General features: G+C 41.0%; 1 protein-coding gene across 2 annotated transcripts in view; it reads left to right on the plus strand.

Moving 5' to 3' along the window:
- Nucleotides 1-4,965, plus strand: part of DICER1 (dicer 1, ribonuclease III) — a 66,180-nt gene extending 61,215 nt beyond the window's left edge. For both annotated transcript variants that reach the window (XM_033061833.2, XM_033061829.1), the window contains exon 29: nt 152-4,965. In XM_033061833.2, the coding sequence (XP_032917724.1) occupies nt 152-317 (166 nt within the window). In that variant the 3' untranslated portion in view covers nt 318-4,965. The remainder of the gene's footprint in view (nt 1-151) is intronic.
- Nucleotides 4,966-27,728: the final 22,763 nt, after the last annotated feature.

Here is a 27,728-nt window from a genome sequence, read left to right on the forward strand (position 1 = left end):
TTTATTTTTTTTCCTTGCATAGCTTTCTGAGAAATGTAATGATTTCTGTTTAATTTTACTGCCTTAACTTCTGTAGGAAAAAAGAATGTAGGTCTCTTATTTCACATTACCTTGCCTTGGCAGTAAGTAATTCTTATGTATATTTTTGCAGTCCGGCGGAAAGAACTTACGATGGAAAGGTCAGAGTTACAGTGGAAGTTGTAGGAAAGGGAAAGTTTAAAGGTGTTGGCAGAAGCTACAGGATTGCCAAATCTGCAGCAGCGAGAAGAGCACTACGAAGCCTCAAAGCAAATCAACCTCAGGTCCCAAACAGCTGAGACTCCTCTTAAAAGTAAATGAAATGGGGAAAAAAAAACAAATAAAGCAAATTTTTAAAAAAAAGTTCATGTTGAGAGGAACAAATTGGAAGACAGAATTTAAAGTTTGTTTGATAACAGAATAGATAACAAAACATTTAACATGTATAAAATTTTGGAACTAATTGTAGTTATAGTTTTTTGCGCAAACACAATCTTGTCTTCTTTCCTCACTTCTGCTTTGTTTAATCACGAGAGTGCTTTAATGATGACATTTAGCAAGTGTTCAGAATAATTGTTGTCAGGTCTTTTTGGTTTACTTTTCTTGTCAGTACAGCTTTGCTTAGTATTAGAAGGCCAGGGAGCTTATGCCTAATGCAGTTGCTAGATTTATATATATAGTAATCTTGGAATTCTTCAATCTGTGCACTAGTGCCAGTCATAAAGCAGTTGATAAACTGTACTGGATGATTGGGTATAAGAAAGATTAAGTGTGCCAGTATTCTACTTTTTATTTCTTTTTTTTTTTTTTTCTCTCCATGTCATCTTTTTACATTAAGATGGCATTCCCAATCATTATTGCACTTATTTGTTAGGGACAGATTTTAATTGAAATGGCTGGCATACTGGTAGAGTGAAACTTCGGTTCCCTTATGCCACACAGTCTTGCATAAAAAAAGGTTCTTGCCTTAAAAATAAATAAACCCTCATTAATAATCTTTAATTTCTGATCTTTTTTGGAACAAACTGTTTTACATTCCCTTCATTTTCTTATACATTTTACAATGATACAGCTCTATATTTACAGTACAACTCATTACTATAGCTGTGACTTATTACAGGATTATAATAGAAATTATATTCATATATATGTAATTAGGTTATTTTTAACAATTCTGAGGAGGTGGTTAGTCTACAGTTTTTTTTATACCATAAACGAAATATGGTCTTTGGCTAAAGTTCCAATTTTACACAAACCTGCAAGCTAGATAGTTCCAATACTGGAAACAGCAACAAATAATTGCACAGTGCAAACTGTCACTAACAAAATAACCTTAGACATATCACACCTAAGATATGCTGCAGATTTTATAGTCAATTGGTTACGTATTTAACAAACAGAGCACCTTTACACTTAGAGATATTTCCACGTAAATTTCTTACTGTACTTTTCAGAGTTGCATGCGTATTTCATCTACCAAAGCTGTGCTGTTAAATAACATGAAAGTTGATGTTTGAGATATAACTGCCGTACTTTTGATACATCTGTGATTTAGGTCCTTAATTTAGAGAAACTAGCTCATTGGTGTTTTGGTCTACTGGGAGCGTGGGGGGAAATCATACTTGTATATTTTAGGCTTTGCCTATACTTCTTTAATTAGAGTTTTGTAGGCACTCTTCACTTAAATACCTCAGTTCTTTTTTTCTCTTCTTTTCCTTTTTATTTTTGCATGCATTGGGTTTTTTTTCTGTTTTGGTGCTATGTTTATATATTATGCTTGAAATTTTAATTTTTTGCACTGTAACTATAATACCTCTTAATTTACCTTTTAAAAAAAGCTGTGGGTCTTGTATTCCCACCAGTATCAGTAGAGGTTTGCTGCAATTTTGCCCTGTTAATTATGCTTGAAGTTTGAGAAAGCAGAGCAAGGTGTTTTAACGTTTTCCAGCACAATAGTTTGAACTTGATGCTGTGTCTTATGAACTAAATTACAAACAAATACTGTATTTCCTGCTTTTGAACCCTATTTCTTTCCTCACAAATGCACACTAAAACAAAACAAAAACTGTCAGCTCTTGCTTTCTTAACAAAAAAAAATAAAATAAATGCCTTAGTGACAAGGGGCAGACATTAAGCTTTTCTGAAATACAGTTTTCGAAAATTCATATATTTGCTATCTCAGTCACTTTCCAGCCTGTGAAAAGGACTGTTCTTGTATTTGAAAGCTGCTTGTTATAGGAGTCAAACCAAGAATTAAAATACTAGCTTATAAAAAAGTCTAGTATTTGTTTGGTACTTCAATCATGAAAAGAGGTATAAGAACTGCAAGTGTAGATGATATAGTGATATGGAACAATAAAAACATGCAGTCCAAATTCTCAAATGTAAGTTGCTTTGCATTAGCTGTTTATAAAACTAAAAAAAAAAAAGGTCACTGATTTAAGCTATAGCTTGCTCTTTGTGGTAGAACTGAAGTTTTATAGTGAAAATACATGATTACTGATGTCAACAATTCTGTGTTTCTGGCCAGACATCAATCAGCAGATTAAATCAGACCATCTAGAAAGTCTTAAGTAGTTTTAATTACATTATGAAAAGCTAAAATTTCAGTTATTCTTTGAATGCCTAAAATTCTTACTGATTGTTACAAGGTTATAGATTCTCAGGGGTTTCAGATAATTGTTAGCAGTGAAGTGGTTATGGAGTGTTTGGGTGCAGACAAAATCAGCTGAACCTAGTCTGTGTTTCAGAACAGTTTAATATCACTTTGTTACTAGATAAAGCGTATGAATTGGACATCTGAAATGTGTAGTAGCTGACTATAAAGTAGTTGCTGCTGCTGCTGCATTTTTAAATGTGTTCTAAATGCCGCGATTTTTTCCAGTGTGACCTCATTGAAATACATTTATCCTTTGAGGCAGAAAATCCATATTAGTTTCCATGTTATACATCTGTGTGTTTTACCCTACAGTTGATATGATTTTGATACTGGACAGTGTATGCTATTAAAGACCTAAATCTGATCATTTGAAGGTTGGGATAGAAATCACTTGACATGCTATAAGCACAAGTGTGAGCGGACTGTTGCAGCCCATCTTCAAAAGCAACCACACTCATCATAAATAGTGTGGGGGTTAATTGGCATGAACCTTGGGGTTTTTTATCTAAGTCCTGTTATACTGTACTTTAAACAGTCCTCCTAACTATGCTGCGTTTTTATTTTTATGGCTTTTTTTTGCGCTGTTCTGTTCATGTAGCACAAATAAGCATTGCACTTGGTACCATGCTTTACCTCATTTCAAGGAAAAAATGCTTAACAGAGAGGAAAAATGTGGTTTGGCCTTGCTGCTGTTCTGATTTAATGACTTTGAAAAAGATAGTTTTTAATGCCTGCAATGTGTCATTTACTTGCACAACTTAAATAGGTCATTTGTAACGTCTGTGGCATTTTTACTGTACGTGGAAAAATACAACAAAGATGTGTAACAACTCTTGATTGTATTTTAAAGCTATTATTTTTCTACTACATCATTTTACTGTTATGTGAAGTAATTAAAATTAGAATGACCTCTGACTGACACTCCAGTAATTATCTCTGAACAAACCAACATTTTACACACATAATGTAATTTTTGTGAGAAGCCAGCCCCTAATAATTTGGTCAACCTCAACTAAATCTGTCCAGTCTGAATATTGAGTGCCCAGTAGTGACTTCTCAAGTGTTTGTTCAGCATGATGCTGCTAAAGTCCATACAAAAAAAAGCCTTCTATTTTTAAGTCTCATTACATAGTAATATGTTGCAACTGCCAAGTACAGAACTTGAACAAGAACCAGTTTTGGTGCTGGGGAGGAATATAGTGATGGCCCAGGATGGGGTGCTGGATCCTCAGCTGGTGCAAATTGATTTTGTATCATTTTAGTCAATGGAACTGCATTCATTTACATACCTGAAGATCTTGTGCTTGTATGTATGTTGCAGAGTTTCATTTTTCCTCCTTGTGAGCAGATACAGAACCATCAACTGGAAAATGTGGGGGGTTTATGTTACTGCATATGACATAACATATGCTACATATTCTATGCATTTATCTGTACAGAAAATGAATTCTTTGTATCCCAGTCACAGCAGCACACGCAATCCAAAAATGACAAATAGCATTGTGGTCTGCTGTGATACTGCACTTGACTCTGACAGTATTCTGGGTTTGTTTTGGATGGGGTTCCCATGAACACATTCTCATGGAAAGCTCTGTATTTTTTATATGAATGAAGCAAGAAGCATTTTGATGTTCGGTACTTAATTACTGACATTGATCCTTTTTCAATTGTTCTTATATTCAAGAAGTTAATTTCTTTACTTTCATATTAGATTTTAAACTTTAAACACTACAGTTCATGACCATCAGATGTAATCTAAATATCAGCTGTAACTCAATATGAATTACGTTAGCAAATATCTAGAGGTCATTGTAGTATACTCCACTAGCAGTTAAAATTAACTTCTATCAAAGCTAACTACAATTCTTAAAAAATATTTTCATCCAATAAAGTCCTTGGGGTTTTCCCTCTTTTATTTGAATTGCAACCACAGACTACTTTAATTGCTTTGTAGATGCACTCAGAATTTACTGCAGCAGCAAGTTGGGGAGAAAAATGTTTGTGAACAATAATTGGAAATTGCAGGCATTTTTATTGTAAATAGTGTGACTGAAAAGATGGTTAAAATCAAGTAGAAAGAATAACAAATATAATTTGATGGACAATAAAATATTTACCATCACATGCTGCAGCTGTCTTTAAGGGACATAAAATGTAATTCATTCATACTGTAATCATGCTGCAGAAGTTTGCAATCTGCACCTTATGGATCACAATTACCTTTAATAGTTTTTTGTAATAATTGTAGCTGAGTATATCTCCAATAAAGTTATGGTCTGTTCACCTTGTATTGTTGTTTTGCTTTTTTTTTTAATTCCTGGTAATATCTCCATAAATCTTCTAGAGTTTGCAAAAAAATTGCTGTTCAGTCTAAACATTTTAAAAATTGTGAAAACATTTGTGAAAACAATATTTCTTCATCTTATTTAAAGACAAGTCTGCTTGTCTCCTTCCTCTGATGAATGAACTGTCTTCAGAGCTATGTGAAGACTCTTAAGGGACACTCAAGTTAAAAATGATGGTGTATGTGGTACGATTTGATCTCTGTGTTGACCATTATACCTACAAAATGTCTGTTGTAGCTGGGAGGCCCCAGAGCACAAGGGTTCTTGAACGCTGGTTTGCATGACTGGGGCATGTTTTAAGAATAATGTGTTAGTATGAGCTGATAGTCTCAGCATTAATAACATCACTTTCATTATTTTTCTGTTTGTTTCCTGTTAGTATTTGGCTCATCCTGAATGTTGGCACTGTGTTTGTAGAATGCCCTGATGGTGTCTTGTATCTGTTATGGAGACTGGTCAGACCTGCCAGAAAAAGATCAGAAGTCTTCCTTTCTGAAAACTTCACAATGTAGCAGTCACTTGTTTGGCATCTGCACTGAGCATCTTTTACTACACATTTTGTCTTAAGTTATAGAGAAAAGCCTGCTGGGCTGCTGGTAGGCATGATGTTAGCTTTTTCTGGGATTTGGAAAAGGGGTAAGGGTAAGGCCCTTCGGGCTCCAGTGTCTAGGCTACTCAGCATGACAACACAGCCCCCACCTCCCCAGTTCTAGCAAGTGAGTCAAATCAGAAAACTTCTAATGAGGAGGTGATGTTTAAAAAGTGACCAGCACTGATGGATGCCAGCACCTGCAGAAACATTGTCGCAGGAGACTTGACTTACTAGTAATGTGAGCATCCTGAAGTCTGGAGTTGAGGTTTTGCTGGCAGTTTTCCTCGTGTCATCAGAGATTTTAAATTTGAACACTTTGTGGTCACCAATCTCTGCTTGGCTTATGAGATCCTCTCTGCTGACAAGTAGCAAATCAAGGAGATCATCTTTCTGAGTTGGCTCACTTAGAAACTGTTTTCATAAAGTCATCCAGGTTTTTTAGGAATTTTCTGGCCTGGGTTGTACCAGGTGTGTGATGCTCCCAATTGATTCCTGGCAAGTTGAAGTTCCCATAGGGACAAGGGAAGTTGACTTGGAAGTGACACTTTGTTCCTCAAAGAATAATTTGTCACTGCCATCATCCTGGCTTGGAGGTCCATTAGAGAGTCCCACGATGACATCCACAATATTTGCTTCTTGATTCTTACCCAGAGCCTCTCAGCTGTGCCATTGCCAGGTGTGATCTCCAAACATTCTACCCTTTCTATTACCTACACTACCACCCCCTGCCTGCCCCTCCTGAAGAGTCTGCAGCCCTCCAACAGGGCAGTTCTTGTCACAGGACTCATCCCACCAGTTTTCACTTATGCCAATGATGTCAAATCTCTGGGACTAGGCCAAAGCCTTGAGCTCCTTGTTTGCTGCTTATGGTGTGTGCATTAGTATAGAAACATTTCAGGTGTCATGCAGTTCAGCCAACACCTGGTGAAGCGGACTGAGAGATCCCATTAGTGCTTGTTTCCTCAAGTTCTGGCACATCATCCCATCACTCACCACTGCTGAGCCTGGTTTTGCCTCTTTCTCCCTTCAATGCTAGTTTGTCCTTCTGACAAATCTCAGTGCTCACCTTATAGGAATTGAAGGGAGAACACACCTGTCTGAGGAAGTCTACAGGTACTGCTTTCTCATCTCCTTATTACAAGAAAAAATGTGTTTTATGATTTCATCAGTTGAAATAAAATATATTTGGTTAGCTATTACTCTCAAGTAAAATCTTATTTAAAATAAAGAATTTGAAAACAGAGAGGAGTCAGTTTTAGACAATGTTTGTCCTGAAAGAGGCAATAACAAAGCTAATCATAACTTCAAATCCAGAAACACAGAGGAGCAGATTTGGTGTATGTATGGGCTCCCTTAACACTGCTGCTAGAGTCCAGGTGCAGGATCTGTTCCTTAGAGGAAATCTCCACGTCAGTGGACACAGGCAGTACTGACATGTAAGCAGGTTTTATTTTCCTCATAGCAGTGATTAGGTCTTTCCTTATTGTAGAATGTGAACAATAATTTCATTTTGGTGAGCGAAATAACTGAGAACCTTCCCAGTTTTATGGAAACAGTATCATTTACTTTGCTGCTTAACCATCTCCACTTACCTGGCTTTTGCTATATTTTTAACATTACTTTTTATGTGTATTTTATTGGAAATCTCATGCTAGCTTTTAAATTGAAGTAATTTTCTTCTGTTAGCTTGAAAATTTCCTGTAGTTCTGAGTTCCTGTCTGGCTCTCACTGAAGTCACTGGGAAGACATCCACTTGGGGTCTGTAAATTGTGCGTATTTGAATTTAACACAAAAGTCCTTCAGACATGATAAGTGTAAGTTCCAGATGTCAAGCAAAAGGTGAGAGAGGGATGTGCAAAGGCAGCCTCTGCTGTTCTGCTTCTATTTTTTCAGGCTTTTAAATAAAATGTGGCACATTCACTAGCTGCCTACTTCTGAAATAACCCAGTCTCTTCTCCTGAGTAACAAGTGACAGGACTAGAGGATATGGCTTTGAGTTGTGCAGGTTTTTGGGTATTAGGAAACATTTCTTTACTGAAAAAGTGGTCAGGCACTGTAACAGCCTGCTCAGGGAATTGGTAGAACCACCATGCCTGGAAGTGTTCACAAAGCATGTGGATGTGGCACTTAGGGACATGGTTTTGTGGTGAACACCATGCTGGGTTAATGGTTGGACTTAATGATCTTAGATCTTTTTACCCTGAACAACTCAGTGATTCTATGAGGACTCTCCTTCAGGTGTGCCCTCTGCAGACAGCACTGGGGCCAACTCCCACCCGTTTCTCTGCTGTCAGTGGAGCTGCAGGGCACCATTTGGTTTTCCAGCCCTTTCAAAATGAGGTGAGTTGAATGAGAAAGAGCTCCCTTCCTCCCTGCCACCTCAGGATGGCACTCAGCTGAGGACATGGATCTCACACAGTAGCTTGAAACTGGAAGTATTCTTCCAGGGAAAGTGATGGAACAAGGAGGGAAAAAAAAATGTCATCAGAGTGCAATATGGCCAGGGAATCAGGATCACTCTCATCTCTTGCCAAGGTGAGGGTGATCCTCTCTTCTTTACAGCCACTTGGCCTGAAGCAGGGGAGATGAAGTGCTGCAGCTTTTCCAGCATTTGTAATAAACTGGTGCTAAGATGTAGACTTACCTGAGGCACTGAGTTCCATGAGACTGCAGGATCACCAGTCCGGTCCTCAACTATATATTCCTTTAAAAAACAATTATCACAGAAGTACTTGCATACTTTCACATCACTTTTAGGGTAAGGCTTTTAACTTTACTTAGTTTCTCATCTATACAGCAACATCGAGAGGAGAGCAGTGCTGTTCGTGTGTGTTGCCTGTCTCACTACTATCATTAGAAAAAAAGCAGCAAACACATCTTGTTGAGCACAGACATCTGCTTCCATGTTCTTACACTTAAGCCACTTAGACAAGTTATTTTTACTTTTGTGTATTCATTCTCCAGTCACTACCTGACTTTAGACAAGACCTGTCTGTCTAAAGTGTCTGAATGGAACCCTCCCTGAATTCAGTAGAGCCTCAGGAGCTTGATAGTTAAGATTAGAGAGTCATAGAATGGTTTAGAATGAAAGGGATCTTAAAGTGTAATTCCACCCTGCCCCACAATGGTCAGGGACACCTTCCACTGGACCAGTTTGCTCAAAGCCCCATCCAGGCTAGGCTTCAACACTTGCAGGGACTCTGCTTATTCTGAGATCTGCCCCATTCTCACACAGCTACACCAATTTATGCTATTTTGCAGCACTAATTTCAAGTTAAAAAATTACTGCTTTCAGGGTGATTCTAGCTGCAATAGCAGGGCATTATGTTCCTGCCAGCAGCACTCATCACCTTTTTTCCCAGCTTTACATAGTACATGTGCTCTAGGCAAGAGAGATCTCATTATACAAACAAGCATGCCATAGGCAGCTGTACTCCCTGTCTGGCCAACTGGCTGCTGTGCAGGACTGTGCCAGCAAAAACCTTGCATGGAACAAGGGCAAAAGTTCCTGGGAGTGCCTCAACAATGGTGTTGAAATTGCTTGTGGTGGAGATGGGAAGGGATCTGTCTAAGATTTAGTAACCATTTTTTTCTGGACTAAATGCCTTTGTTGGGCTTTAAAAAGTTGCTCTTTCTGTGGAATCTGTCAGCTAGGAGGGTTTTCCTGCATGGAGCAGGAATATACTCCCTGCCACAGAGGGCTGAATTCCCAAAGAATGCCACTCTTCTCAGAAGGTACAGCAAGGCAGAGGAAAGCAAGTGAGATCTTCCCCATCCGCCTTGCAGGGCTGAATCAAACACACATCCTTGTGCATGCACATTGAGAGGGAAATTCTTATTTTACTCAACATGTAATTGCAATCTGTTGAATTTAGTGTAAAATAACCATACAGCAACCTCTGTGGAAGGTTTCTTGTAAAGTGATGTTGGTTTATTGGTAGGTTAGCTAAGGTGAAGGGTTACCTAATGCAGCAGCTGAATAAATGGCAGCAGAGCCTTATGGCACATAGGCTGTAGGGGCTAAACTAGATGTGAGTACACAGTCTATGCCAGATATACAGCAGCTGCTTTTTCTGTAGGATACAGTGTGTTGATGTGTGTCAGGAAATCCCAGAAACTTCAATGACTGAGGCAAGGAGTGAGGGGGGACCTGCATAAACACCTGAAATGTATCAACAAATAGAGAAAGGTGTAGACTGAAAATAATGCTGGAAGAAATGCCAAGATTCAGAGACACTTCAAATACACAGAAGAAAGGAAATAGACCTCGGCAGCCCAGCACATAAATAACAGACCCAGAAAGGGGTGAGCATTGTGGGGAAGAGCTGGGCAGTAGTGCCAACAGGCAGAACCAGAATAGTCTAGCAAGCAGGAGTAAATCCATTGGTAGTGATTTTCAGAGGCCAGTTTTAAGCTTCTCTCTTGATTTCCTCATAAAGCCAAATCTAACAATTAAGAAATTGGTTCCTTGCCTCAATAAAGAGGATCAGAGAAGATCCTAAATGAGAGTGAGCTGGAAAGATTTGGGCTGACATGAAGGCACAGAGATTACTTTGGCAATTATGGCAGGGGTGAAGGAGATGAAGCTGCAGCTGAAACCAGCTGGGGAGCACAAGTCCTCAGCTGTCAGTGAGGACAGTCAGTGGTGTCAGTAGCAGCAGTCTTTGACAGTCAAGTTCTAGCTGGGTAAACAGCCTAGCAAAAATCCATGCATTTACTGATCTATTCTAATATTGCATTATTTTTGTACGGTTTCATCCAGTGGCCCACCACAGAGATATCTATCAGTGCACTCGCATTTTCCTGTGGTTTCCTAGAAACACAGCTGGGGTTATCTCTGGGGAGTCTGGGCACTGCAGTGTGATGTTACCCAGAGAGAGCCTTTGAGCCTTCAGCTGAGCTCCCTCACCAGCCAGAGCTGCCCCACGGGGAGACAGAGCTGTCTGTGACCCACTGGCTGAGCGCTGGCCCTGCAGTGATGCTAGCTAGGATTGCTGACCAGTGATGGTTAGGGCGAGAATGCCCCAAATTGTGCTAAGTTCTGCCACAGCTGCCTGTGCACCTCCTCACCTGCAACTGTGATTGTGCTTTTTATACGATGCTCCTGAGACCTGGGTATAATTTTCTCTGCTCCCCGTCCCCAAGCATCTCTCTCGACTGTCAGTGTTTATAATGGCTGTGCACAATGTGCACAATTCCTCTGCCCCCTAACCCCCATTCCACCCCTGGGGCAGCTGTATTTCCACAGTGGATGAAGCAATTCCTGTATGTATGATTTTAAAGTGCTTTGGGACCCTTTGGGAGAGAAGGTGCAATTGTACAAGAACAAGATATTATTAAAACAGGAATCTGTGTAATAGGTGATAAATTTTGATACTGTATGTTTAATATAATATGACGGTTGTAAATCCAGTGAATTACCATAGGTATTTGCTGTGCTGTGTGTTTATGAATTGTTTGGGCAGGTGTTTTTCAAGTCCCAGTTTTTCACACAAAACGTGAGTTATAGGACAGTTTAATAATATTCCTTACTAGACTCCAATATGCTACAATTAGCTGCAGAAATGTTATCACTTGATGGTTAAGCTTGGTTGCTGACTGAGTTCATGTGTAAGAAGGTAAATGAAAAAGGCAACAGAGAGAAAAAAAGACCTGCACAAGTAAACTTTTAGATCTGCCTTTGATCTCTTACAAGCAAATATCTTTTAAAGCTGCAGAAATCAATATTTTCAGTATTGTTCAACCTGTATTTTACATGTGCTTCCACATAAGTTAGAAGCAGACTATTTTGATTGCAATAATGAAATAGTTCTCTAAAAGTTTATATTCAATAGTTAAACTATTTATATTTATTGATGTGAAGGGATATCTGTACTGCACATGTTATTTGAATCAAACCTTGTAGTATAGCTTTTAAATCAGATCCAAAATAATGTAATTCGGGATTACATGCAGACAGAATTTCTTATTTTTATTTTTTACTGACTTCCACATAAAAAGACTTACAAGAACTTGAAAAAATTTTTCTGATCTCTGAAGAAGGGAGAAGTGCTCTATTTCACTCTTCCATCTGCTTTTGTACCATGAGCTCAATCTCAGCCTGAGTTGATGTTATGCCAAGCAGCACAGTATTAATCTGTTGAGAGGTAGGGTTGAGGAGAGGTTTGGAGACTGAAGAGCATCATCTCCACCACTATAGGATTTTGTGAGTGTAAACCAGACTGTCATTAGTTTTATGAAAGCCTTTTGCTGATGTTCTTTGGAGTGTGGAGTCCTTTGCTTGCTAAGTAGGTGTTTTCAGCTCCAGAGGGGCTGAAAGGTGTGACTTACACACCTTCATAGCCATTGCTGGCACCTTCCAGATGAGCAAAGCTCATGGCTGGCTTCTGGAGGTTCTGTGGTCCTACTGCTGCAGCTGATGTCCAGGGGGCTGAAAGTCCTGGCCATCACTGCCCAGCTCTCCAAGTCCCATCCCACCATGGCTCATGCCCTCCTGAATGAGCAGATGAGCTGAGCTGAGCACCACTGCAATCAGGCCCATGGCTGAGTGTCACTGGATCCCACTAACGTGATGCTACAAGCTGGTAGCTCGGATAGAGTCTTAAACATTTCCTTTCCCCTTGACTGGAGTAAGGAAGGCGCCTGCAGCCCACCCCCTCCCCACACCGTGCCTTGTGTATGTGTAAAAGCTGCCCTTGGCCCCAGATGATATGTTTGCATTTCATAATTGATGCTGAACTCAACTTGAGGCAGATACGAAAGGACGATTTTTTAAACAGATGTTGCAGGTCACTTGTAAGTTATTTGTCAAATAAGTTTCAGAGCACAAGCCGCTGCTTTTGCCATTGTAACCAAAGGCGTCTGCTGTTCAGCAGCAGTAATTACAAAGCCAGGGCAACGCAGGGAAAATTCATCTTATTTAAAAGTGTTTTAGTGTCACCAAACAGCTTGCTATGCCATTAGGCAAGTTTTGCTAGACACGTTCAAGTTGAGGATTTTAATTTGTTTGAAGTATTCTCTAAAACAGAATTATGTTGGAGTTTACATAAAATGAGAGAATGACATGAAAAGTTTTAACTTAAGCAGCAAAATATAAAGGCTAATCTTATTTAAAAGTAATATGTGTGTCTTGATTGAGTGCCCAGATACACTCAACTGGGACATTTTAGTGGAATCGGTTCTAAGCTGTTACACTGAGTTATACAGAGTAGGTTTTCCTGAGCTCACATTGCCAGACCTGAAATACTCTTGTGGCTGCATTTAATAAAGAAACGAAAGTCTTGGGTAAGGGGATATGATTTTTTATGACAGAAGGAATGCAAATAACTTTTAGTCTCATTGCCTAGACCGAGTTTGGTCTGATTTGATGGAGTTTAATAATGACTTATAACCTGTGCTGACAATGTGCAGACCCGCACAACGTCATTTAACTCATTTATTCTGCTTGCTGTAAAAACAAAGAGATGGCAAATAAATATATGGAAAGTTCATTGTTTGTCAGAGGGCCCAAGCCAAAAGTTTTCAGTGACCTTTTAAAATATGGTCCCAGGCTAGTACTAAAATGTCTGTCACTCAGCGCACACACTTGCACAATTTGGCCTTTTAACCCGTGCATCTTGTTTTTCTCTCTTTCAACTGGTTGTATGAATTTCAAATCAGCTGCAGCTATTTAAGTTTTTGCATTGGAGGATTACTGTAAATTGCAGTCTGACAATTACAATGTACAGCGCACAGGAGAGTTATTAATGGATAGGCCTACTGATGGCCTTTCAGCGCTGACGAGGGCCTGGTGTTCCTCACCCATAATTAGATCCAGTGGTCGGGGTCTGCGCGGATGAGGCAGGGAAGGGGGTCGGCCGGGGAGCGCCGCTTTATCAGAGGAAGATATCAATTGATCAGAGATAGTTACTATCGGCAACGTCTAAATCTCTAATTCACCTTCTTCTTAATGACTTGTATTGGCTTAAGAAGCTAAGTCATTTGACAGCGCGGAGCTCGGCTGACAAAGCTGTGCAGGTGGTTTTAATAGAGGATTTCTGTTGCTTGAGATTTCACTAAAGACGGAGCAACAGTTCAACAGACACAACAGAGGCCAGTAAAAACCCCGGTCTGCTGCTCTGCTCTCTGAGGGTGCCAGTGGGGCTCAGGCTCTGCTGAACCACCACTCCCATTTACATGGCACTTTTTCCCCTTTGCAGACCTGAACAAGGGCTTTCTCTGAGGTTTCAGTGCTTATTTTAAGGAATGAATCTTATGTGGGTATAAATTATATGTGACAAATGAAAACCCTTCAGAGGGGGATTTATTTATTTATTTATTATTGCCCTATGAAAAAGGTTTTCCAGGACATAATGTTCCTGGAAAATGAAATATACTTTTAGGACAAAGAGAAAGTCCAATGCCCAGGAAAAATCAGTAAGCTTTGTAAAAGTTGAAGACAACAGTTGTTTACTTTTGATAAACTTGAATGCAAGCCAAGTGCTTAGATTAGACATGGCTTCATGAACCAAAATGTCAGCTTTTTAATGAAGTAACCCAAGAAGCATGGTTTTGTGCTTAGATTATCACAGTGTAAATCCAATAAGAGATGGGCACCTAACACCCCAAGGCGCTGCTGATCCAGCCCTGTTCCTTTCTAGAAGGATTACAACCACCTGCTGGGAAGTTTTCCATGCAGTAAAGCTGGTAGCCAAACTGATATTCACAGTATGTCCCAGAGACTTTTTATTGTTATTATTTGGATGATGTATACACATGGGAAATATAGGTTTGAGTCTGTTAAGGCTCTTTTTGGAGGTAAACATTTGTTTAAAATCTTGTTCCAATCTCTTAACACATATTGAAGTAAAATCTAATTGAGTAGATCACTGGCGTAGGCAGAACGTTCTGTTGTTGTTCTTGAGGGAGAGCTCAACAGAAAAGCAGGTCTGTGGGACTTTGCATTGCAGCCTTGAGTGGAAACATATTTATCAGCACAAAGCCTGCTATTTTAAGCTCTTCTGGAACTAGCAAAACTGAAGGACATTTCTTCTGGTTTCACCACCAGGTTCGTGACCTCACTCCCAATATCATTTCTAGGTTCACGGCACAGTTTCTGCTTGTGAGCTGTTTGTACTTGCAATGAACTTGCAACTCCACTCTGCAAGCTGTGGCTTTGCAGCTCCTAGGTTGAGGACTGCTGGCCTGAAGTCTTAAGAATAAATACACTGTGCACCTGTAGAGTGTCGTTATCTCAAGATCTCTAAATGCTTTCAAAAATTGCTAATTATGGTTTATAAAGCTCTGAGTGTTCTATCAGGGGAGAAAACAAAGGCAGGGGGAAATAAGAAACTCTACCAAAAGCAATAAATTGCTAAATGGTTCACTAAGTAATTTGCTCAGCCAAGTTTGTAGGCTGAGCTAGACTATGGATTTAAATCCTGGTCCTTTGATACTGATGGTGAAAGTCACAGAATCACGAAATTATTTAGGTTTGGAAAAGACCTCCAGGATCATCAAGTTCAATCTTGGACTGATCACCTCCCTGTCAATTAGACCACAGCCCTAAATGCCAAGTCTGGTCATTTCTTGAACACCTCCAGGAATGGTCATTCCACCACTTCCTGGGCACCCTAATACACAACTTCTTCAGGGAACAAATTCTTCCTGGCACAGCTTGGAACTATGTCCTCTTGTCCTATCACTTGTTGTCTGGGAAAAGACATCAATCTCCACCTGGCCAGAAGCTTTTTTTCTGTAGTTGTAGAAAGTAGTAAGGTCCTTTCTGAGCCTCCTTTCCTCCAAGATAAACTCCCCCAGCTCCCTCAGCTGCTCCTCACAAGACATGCCCCAGACCCTTCCCCAGCTCCATTGCCCTTCTCTGAACGTGTCCAGCCCCTCAGTGTCTTTCTTGTTGTGAGTGGCTCAGAACTGAGCACAGCATTTGAGGTGTGACCTCACCAGTGCTGAATACAAGGGGACAATCCCTGCCCTGGTCCTGCTAGCCACACTATTGCTGACACAGACCAGGATGGCCTTGGCCTTCTTGGCCGCCTGGGCACAGCTGGCTCATGTTCAGCTGCTGCCAACCAGCACTTCCAGCTCCTTTTCTGCTGGGCAGCTTTCCAGACACTCTGCCCTCAGCCTGTGGCACTGCCTGGGGTTGTTGTGGCCAAATTTTGAACCTCAAACTGTTGGCCTCAGTCCATCAATCCATCAGACCCATTGGCTTCAGTGTATTCAGGAGCTCACCAGCATTTTCTTTTGCTTTAAGCCCAAGTCACAGATAATTATCACATAATTAAAAGGAGAGCTGTCATTTTGGAGCTGGCTGACTGAGATAGCTGAGGTGTCGATATCATCCTGAATTTGGCATGGACGCTATCTGAAGAATGGTGCTGAGGTGGAGAGCTGCTTTTCTACAGTGAAACAAAATAAAACAATGGTGATAGCACTTGTTTTCAACCCAAAATGTTCCTGTTCTGCTGTGAACAATGAGGGATGCCCAACAAGTACTTTTTGGGACAGGGTGTGTAGGCGAGATGTTATAAAAAAATTGTTTTATTTTAGAATTGCCTCTGCTTATGCTTTTAGATTTCTGCTTTTTGTGTTTGAAGTTATGTGGTAAAGGGAAGGATTCTTCACTCATTTTTAGAGTAATGAAGTAGTGAAAATGAGTAGTGAAAAGCTATTACTGACCTCTTTGGATGCTATTATTTAGTTGCAAACTACTGGCAAGGGTGAGGGCAATAAGCACAATCCTGGCACATCACTGAAAGGCATTTTCCATCTGTCATGTGCCTTGTGTCATCTGCCAGGTGCTGGTGCTGGGCAGGCCTTTTCTCATACCCTTGTCTACAGCTACCTGTCAAACAGACAAAAGTCAAACTTCTCACTGAGGAAGAGTTTGGTACCAAGAATCAAGCACAACCTGTTCTCTTGCTGTAAGTCTGTCTTTTTTATTATTTAATTTTTGTTCAAGTGTAGGTTGGAATACTTCAATTTATTTTAATTTACCTATGTTGAGGGACTTGGTGAAAGAATTGTTTGGGAGGCAAAGAGCAAACCTTGATCACTCAGACCTTAAAGGTGACACTTTTGGCATGTTTTGAGGGCTTGAAGCAGGGGGGTCACATTCTTTGCACATGTTAAAAGGAGAACCTCTGCTGACTCAGTCATGCTCTGTTCATTTATGCAGAGAAGATAGGGCCCAGTGGTTTGTTCTGTAATGGTTTCCATAAGAGACATCTCGGCTCCCTCCCAGTATTCTGTGTGGTGTGAATAATTGCAATCTGTTAGCAATTTTGAGCAAGCCTGTTAGCACCATGAGCTGATCAGCTGGGTTTTGCAGAGACACTGCTGAGCTGCTCTGTCTCACACTTTGCTCTGGCAGCTCATCTCTTCCTACAGGGCAGAGTAATGTGGGAGCTGCTGGTATTGGGTAACTCTTCCCCCTTTTGCTTGCCAGTCATGATTGCACCCCACCATGCAATACTCAGTTCAAACATGCCTGTTCTGTGCAATGGCTTTGAAGGGAGCTGCTCTCTTGCTCCATGGCCATCAGCTGTTGACATTGTGATAAGCTGGTCACAAGAGGGTACATGATTGGTGACCTAATTCCACCACAGTTTCCACGAACCACGATCAAAATATGATTTTCTCTGCACATTGGGACTTGTGTCTATACCTCATGCCTCTTCCCCAAGTAAAAAAGTTTGCAAATTCAATCTTTAGTACATTTATATGTCTGTTTATATACACATATAAACATACACACAGTAAGTGTGTGTGTGCATCACTTGTTCATCTATGACTTGCATGTCAAACATCTGACGACACAGCAAAGGAAACCACCAGCTCTCCAGCTTCTGAAGTAAAGCACTGCTGCAAAAAGTATTATAATGAATAACTGACTTCTGTCTTAGTGGTGCCTTCATCTTTTTATTCCTTTTTAAAATAAAGTCTATTTTGACTGTTTTGCTCTACTGTTAACAGACGGATACACTCAAAATGTTGGCAGTTATGTTCAAGACTGGATTAATATAGGTTTGTTATTTTACTAGCATATCCAAAGGCAAATATTCCTACTGGACTCCACCCTTCAGCTGTGAAGCAGATTGTAAATCAGTCCCTTTTTTGTTGCTTTTAAAGTAGTTTAGGGGCTTTAAAATGGTATTTAATATTATTACAGTCTGCTTGAATATTGTACAATTTCTAACTATTTCTTCTTTTTTATATCCACTTTCCTGCCACTCAGAAGCTTCTAAAGAAAACAGTGCAGTCACTGCTAATGCCAAGGTGTAGCAGAAGTGCTTATACTGTTCTTGATGACTGTTCTCTCCCAAGTATTTAGGTGGTATGATTTTTGGCTTGCTAGGAAAACCCAACATTTACAGAGAGAAGGAATGAAGGCCAGGTTTTCAGATTTTGTCTTTAAGGCTGGAATGGGTACATTTGTCATTGTGCCATTCCCTAGGAAAGCTCCAGCTCGGGCAGAGCCAGTGGTCCTTGTCCCTTTGCTGCCATCCTTAATGCATCACTAAGACTATGGAAAAAAATATTCTGCATCTGGAAATATGGAAGGAAAAGGCTACTGGATCAGGAGCCAGCAGTTCTGATGCTAGCACACATCAGACACATCCATCAAGCACTCCATGACCTGAGAAAATTATATCCTAAAATATCCCTGTTCATGTGTTTCTAGTTTGAAATTCTGGTCTCTGGGTTTATTCTCTCTCCTCAAAGTCAGAGTAATGTAACCTAGGTTCTGGAAGAAAGTGGTTTTTTTGAGCTAGTCTTAGATTCTTGACTGATTCCAAAAATAGAGCCTGCCTATCCATTAAGATAAGATTGAAACTGTGGAGACATTAAGCACAGTTATAATAGCTTTGGTGTTCTGGTCTGCAAAAAAATGCCCATCCTGTCTAGCAGGGCCATTGTGTTAGTCTGGTCTCAGACCTGGGTGAGAGGTTCCAGGCTATCAGATGTACCTCCCACCACGTCCAAGCAGCTGCTGCCCCCAGAGGGAGAGAACAAGCGAACATATGATGTTCAGAGCTCTTGTGATAAAGCTTGAGTACCCTGGAAAGCAAATCTGCTCCTTGCTCACCTCGTTCTCTTCTGATTTCATGTCCCTGAACTCTCTTGTGCTGCTTGTTTTCCTTTTCTTCGCAAGGCTCCCCTTATCTAGACTCCTGCTGGGTCTCACGTTCCCGTTCACATCCTGCCCCTGTGAGAGAGGGCACATGGGATCATGCAGCCTGTGCAGGGAGCACTCAGCCTCGCTGACGGGCCAGCATCTGTGCACAACGTGCTGTGCACACCCAGGGCTGCTGGCTGTGTCGGTAGCATGTTTAGAGTTTCCCAAATGAAAGGACTAAAAGGTGAAAAAGATTATCATTTTTCAATCCCTGTAATCTAATCACTGTGTAGATTGACATCCAACCTTGCTTTCCTGCCCTCCCAGCACTGTGTTCCTGCCCCTGCATCTGCACACTGAGCTGGGCAAGAGAACTCTTCTCATCACAGCCTGTCTTTAGGTATTTTTCTGTTTTAAGGTCATGCTAGCTTAAAGCTGGATCAGCTTCCTCATCTGACCTACTGCATAATTTCAGGAGCTCTGGCATCAACAGGAGAGAGGGGAAGCACAAGCTGACAGCAATCTCCCCTGGCCCTGGTTGTGAGCTTCTGTGAGACCTCAGCCATGAGCTCCAGCCTATCTCCCATCACACCAGCCTCAGCAGTGTCACCAGGACCAGCTGCTGCCCTGGGGCTCAGGTTACTCAGCGAGCTGATGTGTCTGTAAGAGCCCCGAGGTCCCAGCACAAAGAACTCTTTGGAAATGGTTGAGTGGACAGGTGAGGGAGAGCTGGGCCATTTATTTCAGGTTGACAGTGAGTCGGAATAGGTGTGGTGTGAAACTGGACCTGCTCAGCATCCTCATGTCAGACACAAGAGCATTTAACAATTTACCTCGAGGATGGGACAGAAGCAATTTACTCAACACTTCTGCAGGTATCAGTCTGTGTGCTGCAGCTCGCTCCCCATCCACTGCACACAGGCACAAACACACACACAATGACTTCTTTGTTGGACTGGAAAAATGCTCCACGGGGAGCTGCACATCCCAGAATGCAGCTCTGCTCGCGTCTAGAGCTGTGATGGATCACTGTGGGGAACCTTAAATCTCTGCAGCGCTCAGATCTCTATCAAAAATGAGGGCAGCTGGAGTACGCCCCATTTAATGTAAACTGCATGTATGGCTGGATTCCTTACCACCTTGTCAGTGCCACCCCCAGCTGCCAAGGCCCAGAGCCCCTGAGCCCACTGAAACCAAAGGGAGGTGAGCATTTTCTTTGACTTGGATGCAGGTATTTTAAAGGGAACATGGGAAGTAATTAACACATAATTAACCTGTGGAACTTTCTGCCAGGAAGTATTACTGAGGCCAACCCCTCGGCAGGGTTAGGAATTTATATGAATAATAAGAGGTCCAAAGTGGAAAAGGTATCAGCCTTCAAAGTAGGGAGGACATCATTAAACAAAGTGAGTTAAGGAGATGGTTTTCTTGTGAATAAATTATTTTCTAGTGGTCTGTTGTGAGATGTCTCTCACATTCCTGTGAACTCTCTGGGAATAACTACTGATGAGGACAGTAGACCACTGGTCTGGTTCACTCTGTCAAGCACATTTCCTATTAAATGTACAGTATTGCAGAAGTACTCTAGAGCTCTTTCTGTGCTCTGGAAAATAACTGCTTGTTCAAACAATATAAAAACCAGTATCTTGTATCCCAGATCTGTCACTCTTGTATATTGCCATTATATGAATGGTTCATTGTCACTTCATCTCGCTGGCAAGTTGTTCATTAGAAATGAAAACATATATATGGAGGAAGCCAGTCTGCTCAGGGGATGTTCAGCTACATACTGCTGTAGAACAGATCAGAGTGCAAGGCTGCCCTGCCCAGGAGGGACCTGTGCAGTTGTGTCTAGGTGCCTGAGGAAAGGACACAAACAGTGGAATTAGTGAAGAGTTATCCTTCTAACAAAGGTAAGGTAATTAAAAAGGTAATTAGAAGGTAAACCTTCTAATCATGGGGCATCATACCTTGTGGATTCCTAGTGGAGCTTCAGGTTATGTCCCCACCACAGGGATTATTACACACTTTAAAAAAATTTATTCATTATTCAATGCTATTTATATTTTGGCCATAGCTACATGCTGTAGCAGTGTCATCCCATGGTGTCTCACCTTCTGGGTAAGAAGGTGCCTCCTCTTGTTTTTGCTGTCTACTTTCTCTGTAGCATTTGTGACTTTACACACTTCCATCGTATCTGCTCATCTTTGCCACCTCAATAAACTTAAGTAATTTCAAAGTACCTTTTCCACTGACTGCTCCCATGTATAAAAGTTCCAAATATCCTTGTCTTTCACTGCCCTCCATGCACTTTTCTCCAGTACTCTTTTGCCTTTCCCTTTTGAATTCTGATGCATCCTGCTAAAGACAGGGTAGCCAAAACAGCATCAGGGATTCACAATGCAGGGACACTGAATTTACACAGTGGGACAATGAGCACTGTGGTTATGTTCTCCTGACCCCAAGTTCACAATTGCTCTTTAGACTACTGGGAAACCCAGAGCTGATACTTTCAGAGGGCAAACCACAGTGAGTCCCAGTTCTTTTTCCCAAGCAGTTTTTGTGCCTCCTTAAGGAGCACAACTCCAGGAACAACTCCTTGAGACAACTCCTTTTGGGTATTTTCTTTCCACTGCACAAATGAAATATGGTCCTCCTAAATTTTCCATAAGAGTGAAACTATGGCCATTTTGAGTCAGACCAGAAGTGCATCTTGGCCACAGCTCTGTCTCTCTGATAGTGGGTTGTGGAGGCTTAGGGAAAGAACCAGGTGTTATGCTGTGATATTTTCTGTACATTTTTTCCATATCTGTGGCTTGGGAACTTCTTGGCCAGGAGGTTGCATTTGTTTTTGTTCTCACATTCCTCAGGGGACCTTTCCTCTGTTCACATGGACTTTTTATAACCTTTTATTCTAGCCATTTTTTAACCTGCAAGAGGAACTCATCCTTATCCTTGAAGACTCCTGGCATAAGGAAAAGCAGGTCTCTGAACTTTTTTCGAAACTCCAGACTTATTCACCTGACCACCATAATAGCCATTGGCTATTATAAAAATTATCTTTGCAAATACTTTGAAAAGTATCTTTTTCTAATATAGTCTCCTTTTGCTTTTTTCTGTCCACATACAGAAACCCAAAGGGGACTGCAGCTCATGGAAACTCTCCAGCCCAGCTTGAAACTAGCAGCCTCAGAGTGCTTGGAAATGACGGGAGGGTGAATGGATGTCCATGGGTTACTCAGCCTTCTGCTGCCATCACTGCACTGTTATCAGTACTCAGCAAGCCAGATTAAAGCTGATTACTCCTGGTGTCTGCTCGAGTCACAGGCACACCTCCAGGCTGCACTGTAGACACACCCTCTGCCTGAGAGCCTTACTCTACATGAGCTCTCCCAGTTTTAATAAATTTGCAGTGAAATATTAAACACTGGCATATGCATTTTTTTTGGCAAAAAGAAGCAAAAGTTGGAATCTGAATTTAAAACTGTAATGCAACAAGTGGACATGAAGATTAATAGACTTAACAAACACAACTTTTGAGACATGCCTAGCAGACATCATGCTTTTAAAATGTCACAGTTCATGTAGTTGTCACTTCAAACACTAAGGAAGCTGGCACTCCCCAAGTGCCAGCAAGCTCTGACTGGACAGTAATATGACTCAGACATATAAAATTAAAAACTGTCCAAGAAAATGTATAATTTCTTAAAGACCTCATTCTGCATGTTTTATACCACACTCCACTTTGCAAAGAAATGGTTGTCTGATCAGCTAAATAAAAATGAGATGTTTCCACTATACCTTCAGTAGAGGAAACAGAGCTGTTTGTAATGGAACAGCTTCCATGGGCAGTGCTGTGAGCCCTACTGATTGAAAAATATCTTGTCCTGTGAGGTTTGCTTGCCTTTCTCTGTCTAATCAATGCTCCTGAAATGTGTTTTACACAGTGGTCCATCTGAACATCACTGATGAATAGGATGTATTTCACTTCTGCAATTATCAAAAGCCTTATTTCAGTTCACAGGTCAGATAGTTTTTCTTTCTGTCACAGCTCTTTAGTAATGTCAGCTTAGAAATCTCAGTGCAGTCTGTTTTGGCAAGCAAGGTACCCTGACCTAATTGAGCTCTGGTACAAAAAGGCAAAGCTTTGGAAACCTGCTGCCTTTCTGCTCCTAACAGCAGCAGACAGACACCCCTATGGAAGCAAATTTCTCCTGCTGAAATGCACCACTGATAAATGAGCCTTTTCTTCTGGTTCTTCAGAAAGTAAAAATAAATATTAAAACCCATAATACAAGAACACTTTTTATTAATTCCAAGCAGACTTCACTCTTCAAAGAAACATATTTGTGTCTGAGTTTGAGAACATAAATATACAAATTTTCTGGTGAGCTGAGGCAGGAGAATTCTGAAGAGAATTTATTCTATGCTAACAGGATATTCTGCGATGCACAGCATTAAATAATCATAGATCAGATGTCTTAAATGTTATTTTCCATATATCTGAGTGTAGTTTTACAGCCAGCTGTTGCCTCCTCATCATCCTAGAGACATACTGGTTGTAGTGGATTTTCCTGTCCTTTTGCTTTGTGTTTCCCTAGGTGAGTCAGATCAGCTCCCTCATCCAATGGGCTCACCTCCTCGAGTCCTGCTGTGAGCACAGAGAGGGACAGGTACACGTGGCTGAGCACAAAGGAAAGAACAGGTCATGCCCTTTCAGATGCCGGCTCAAAATCACATTTTTCAGACTTCTGATGCAGATGTTGGACACTAATTAGTGCACTGACTACCTTGTTCCATTGAATTCCTTGTTTCCCTCGATGCCTCCAGTCACACTTACAAGCCAAAGGTTTCTATTGGGTATGGTGGGATTTTGCACTTTGACTTAATTAAAGCACATAACAGAAGCACAGCTAAGTCTCATCTGTAAATGTGGAACCATGCTAAAAACACATTAGGATGAACAGTTCTGTTGTAGTTTCCTCTTTTTTTCTATGAAGAGTTCTTTTGGTGAGGCAAAGGGAAATAAAATGGAAAGGAAAAGAAATATTCTTCCCCATGGAGATGAAGAAGAAAAATAAGAAAACCCATTAAAATCCTAGTACTAAATTTAAAAAACAAGGAACAATTCCTACACTGCCACCATGGGGCACTGCAAAAATGAGTGTTGTCTGTCAATATTGGTCAAGATCCTTTTCTTGCCTCCCCTTCAAGAGCTGAAGATGCAGCTATGCCAATGCACTTCTCAAGTTTATTCATCTCCATTCTTTCCTCTGCCAAAGTGCCTGGCTCTTTGAAAAAGACTTTTAGTTCATGAAAAGTTCAAGGATTACTAATGTACATAGAAGGACTGAAATAAGAGATTTTAATTAAATTCCAGACTTGTTATTGAGTTAGAGCATTGTCACAACAGACAATTATTGTTTTGGAGAATTTGGGTTTTTTTTATATGCAGTACAAATCTAAGTAGGGCAAAAAGAAACTTCAAGAGAATGAAAAAAGGAGGAATCTCCTGTCTTTGGGTTATCAGATCCTTTTTGCTCAGTGTTTGTAGTAGGCATGTGCTGGGGTACAATGAGGTACAGTGCCTTTTGAACTATACAAATACTGGCCCAAAAGAAATTTCATGGATAACTTTCTTCTTGTTTGGGTGGGCGAGACTCCTTGCTTGTGACTGCAGCAGGAGGGTTGCTGCCCAAAGCATGATTGCAGTTTTATCATCCAGGAACACAGAGTACACAACCACAGCTGAGCTCACAGGTTTGCCTTCCCTGGAGGAGCTTCCAGGACAGTCCATCACAGGCCTTTTAGCAGCTCTCCAGTATTTAGAGCCACTTTTCTCAGACTGAGTCCCACCGTTGGATCCTTGAGAACACAGGTGCCAAAAACATGAATTCTCCATGTATGACTACATGTGCTGCATGTCCTTCCCGTCCATGTGTATCACAGCTCTCCCGCTTCCAGCCTGCCTGATTAGGTGTGTGGCTAGAGCTGACCAGCTAGATGGGATGATTTCTTTAATTACCCCACTGGGAAGACTAAACTATTTCCCTAGCTGTGTCCAATGAGCTGGCTGTGTATTTGACACCCTCTTTTTACAAGGAGATGACAGGCCAAAGAATTTGGTATAGGGTGTATAGGATGGATGGATTATGCAGAAATTTGGAGATGGAATAAGCAAGATATTTAAGAGAGGTACAAATGTGTAGGTTGAAACACTTAGATTAAAGGCCTATGAAAGATTTGAGTAATTTTATTCTAGATTGCCCTAGATACAAACACAAGAGTGAAATGAAAGAGTGTTTCATTGAGAGTGCTTTGGGTTCCCACAGACCAAAAGATTTTGAAGCTGTCCTGAGGTGAGAAGAAAGACTTTGGAAGGGCAGGAGGTCTCTTGCATCCCAATGGGCCCTGTGGTATCATGAGAAGTTTTCTGGAGGATCTGAGGTCTCTTCTGAGAGCCCATGAGGATCTGTGCTGGCTGGATGCTGGATAGATCATGGAGAATGATGCAGTGGCACATCCCATCACTGAGCTCTGTGCTGACACCACTCCTCACAAAGAGATGACAAAACAAGCTGCTTCTCACCAAAGCTTTGCTCTTTGCCTGAAGGAATTAATCTGAAAGACACAGAGAAGGAAAGCCAAATGGTGTGGGCAGCCTGCATGGTGACAGCTCACCCCTGGGATGCCACACGTGTGCCTGGACAGATCGAGCAGGGGACACGGCCCCTGTTACCCTCTGCTCAGCAGTACACATTTGTCACCACAAGGCATTGCACATTTAATATCTCACAAGACTTGTGTGACTTCCAAGGCCCATGTCATGGATGAGATTAAATACTTTGCAAAGTGTAGAAAAACCTCTTTAATCCCAGGGACAGCAGTCTGAGATTTTCCCATTGCTGCCATCACATGTTTCTCTTGAGCCCACAAAAAGTCTGTGATTTCTCTGGTTTGTCCATTAAGCTGTTCCATGACCCCTTCAGTGGCCCACAGGATGTCTAGCAGTTCTTGGTTGCTTCACCAGGTGGAGAGGCTGCAGCTATTGCTGGGCAGGCCCACTGAAATTAATGCAGGAAGTCACCCACACTGTTTTGAGTTGTGAAGCAGTACCATAATTAAAAAAATATATAGATTTATGGACAGGACATACTTGTATGGTGTATTGGTAATAGCTTTCTCCTTGTAGAAATATATATTCAAAAATATAAAAATGTTGAGCTGTCAAAAAAGGTGATTGAAGTAGCAGCTAACTACTATTTTTCAGGGTAAAAAAGTGCTCATTTGCCACTGACCATCTTCTCTTGATGTAGTTATCCCCAATTAGGCTAAAAGTGCCAGAATTACAATATACTGTCTGCCAATTCAGCTTTACAATGGCTGGATAATTATAGAGCAAGAAAATTGTATGTCTGGAAGGGTGTTAACTGGAGAGCAAGGGGCCATGTAAATAAACTTGACAATGATATTGAAAGGCAAGAAAAAGACACTACTGGATAATAGCATTATTGTGTGCAGGAGTTATTTACATGCAACCAGAGCTTGTCACAAGTAATGAGAATTAGAGGAAAGCCCCTGCTCTTGGATGCCAGGCACACCATGGAACCTCTATGCCTCAAGAATGCCAACACAGAAGCTTAATTTTCTTTCTGTGCTGCACAATGCAGAAAATTGGAAACTGCATCTTCTGACTGGGCCTGAAACATGGTCAAAGTGTCAGCTTCCAAGTATCAGCTCTCCAGGCAAGCTCCTCTTCAGAGGTCAGTCACCTCCAGAGCAAAGTGGGAAGGGGAACATGGGGCATGAGGAAGTGTTGGGGTTTCTGTGGAAACCAGGTGTTTTGGGTGATGGTGGAACTCCAAAGAGCTAACCACAAGAGTTAGCTACACCAGGTACTGCTCTTGCCTTGCCTTGATCATCAAATAGTGCTTATAGGAGGGTTAGACAAAATTTCCATCAATTTCCATGGTTTTCACCAGACACATTTATGGCTTCAGAAAGTCTCCAGTCTCTTTTATGTGTAAAAATATTAAATTGCAGCAGAAAATCCTGCATCTTTCACCAATTTTAACAGCTTCTGCAAGCCACGTGTTGAGCTTGCCTATATCTGAGTCTGCTCTGCCCATTTTCTGAAGTGGTTTAACATCTCACTGTGCAAACAGAAACCTTCTCTGCTATGGCCTGTCTAGACCAGAAGTTATGGTTGCTACAGCTCTATTAATTATCTGAAATGTGCTAACACAACCCCATTGCATTCAGTCTGCTCTGAGCATGGGCAGAGCAAGGCAATGTTTGCCTGGAAAACAGTGTGTAAATGTTCTTTTCTCTAAACTAAAAGGAAGGCTTGTACAGCATCCAGCAGAAGGTCCTGCTCTGAGACAGATAAAAGGTCTTTTATCTGCACTGAAAAATAAACAAGGATCTTATCCATAGCTAATAAATGTCTTCAGGATTTGGCCCACAGAAATGATAAATAGGATAGGTCTGTCGGATTATAAAGTGTACATAAGATTTCTCAATTTTTTTCTGATTGTGTCTGTATATTGATGGAGACACAGTATCAAAAACTACCTAATATCGTGATATCCACTATATTGCATAATGCCCCACTGTCTTGGTAGGGGAAAAAAAAGAAATTCTAAACAACCAATATTTCTTAACCTCTGAATGAAGAAATGTAAATTTCTAGATGTCATGGTGACACAGAAGACTTTGGAACTGGAAGCAAGCTCATTATCCAGGGTTGAAGAGTAGGAAAGCAGGTAGCAGCTGCCCTGCATTTTTAAGCAAATGGAAGACATAGATTATTCTTAAGTCACTGTCCCAATTTTGTGGGGATTCATTGCTGTTCCTGCACAGGAAGGATCCATTCCACTGCCTATTCTCTCTATGATATTACATTGTCTCCCTGTAATTTTTTAGCAAACACTTTGATAAGAGGAAAGTAATTTGCTCACCATTTCACTTTTTTAAATTTTCTTTTTTTAATGCAGT

Source organism: Catharus ustulatus, chromosome 6 (genome assembly GCF_009819885.2).
Source record: "Catharus ustulatus isolate bCatUst1 chromosome 6, bCatUst1.pri.v2, whole genome shotgun sequence".
NCBI lineage: Eukaryota > Metazoa > Chordata > Aves > Passeriformes > Turdidae > Catharus > Catharus ustulatus.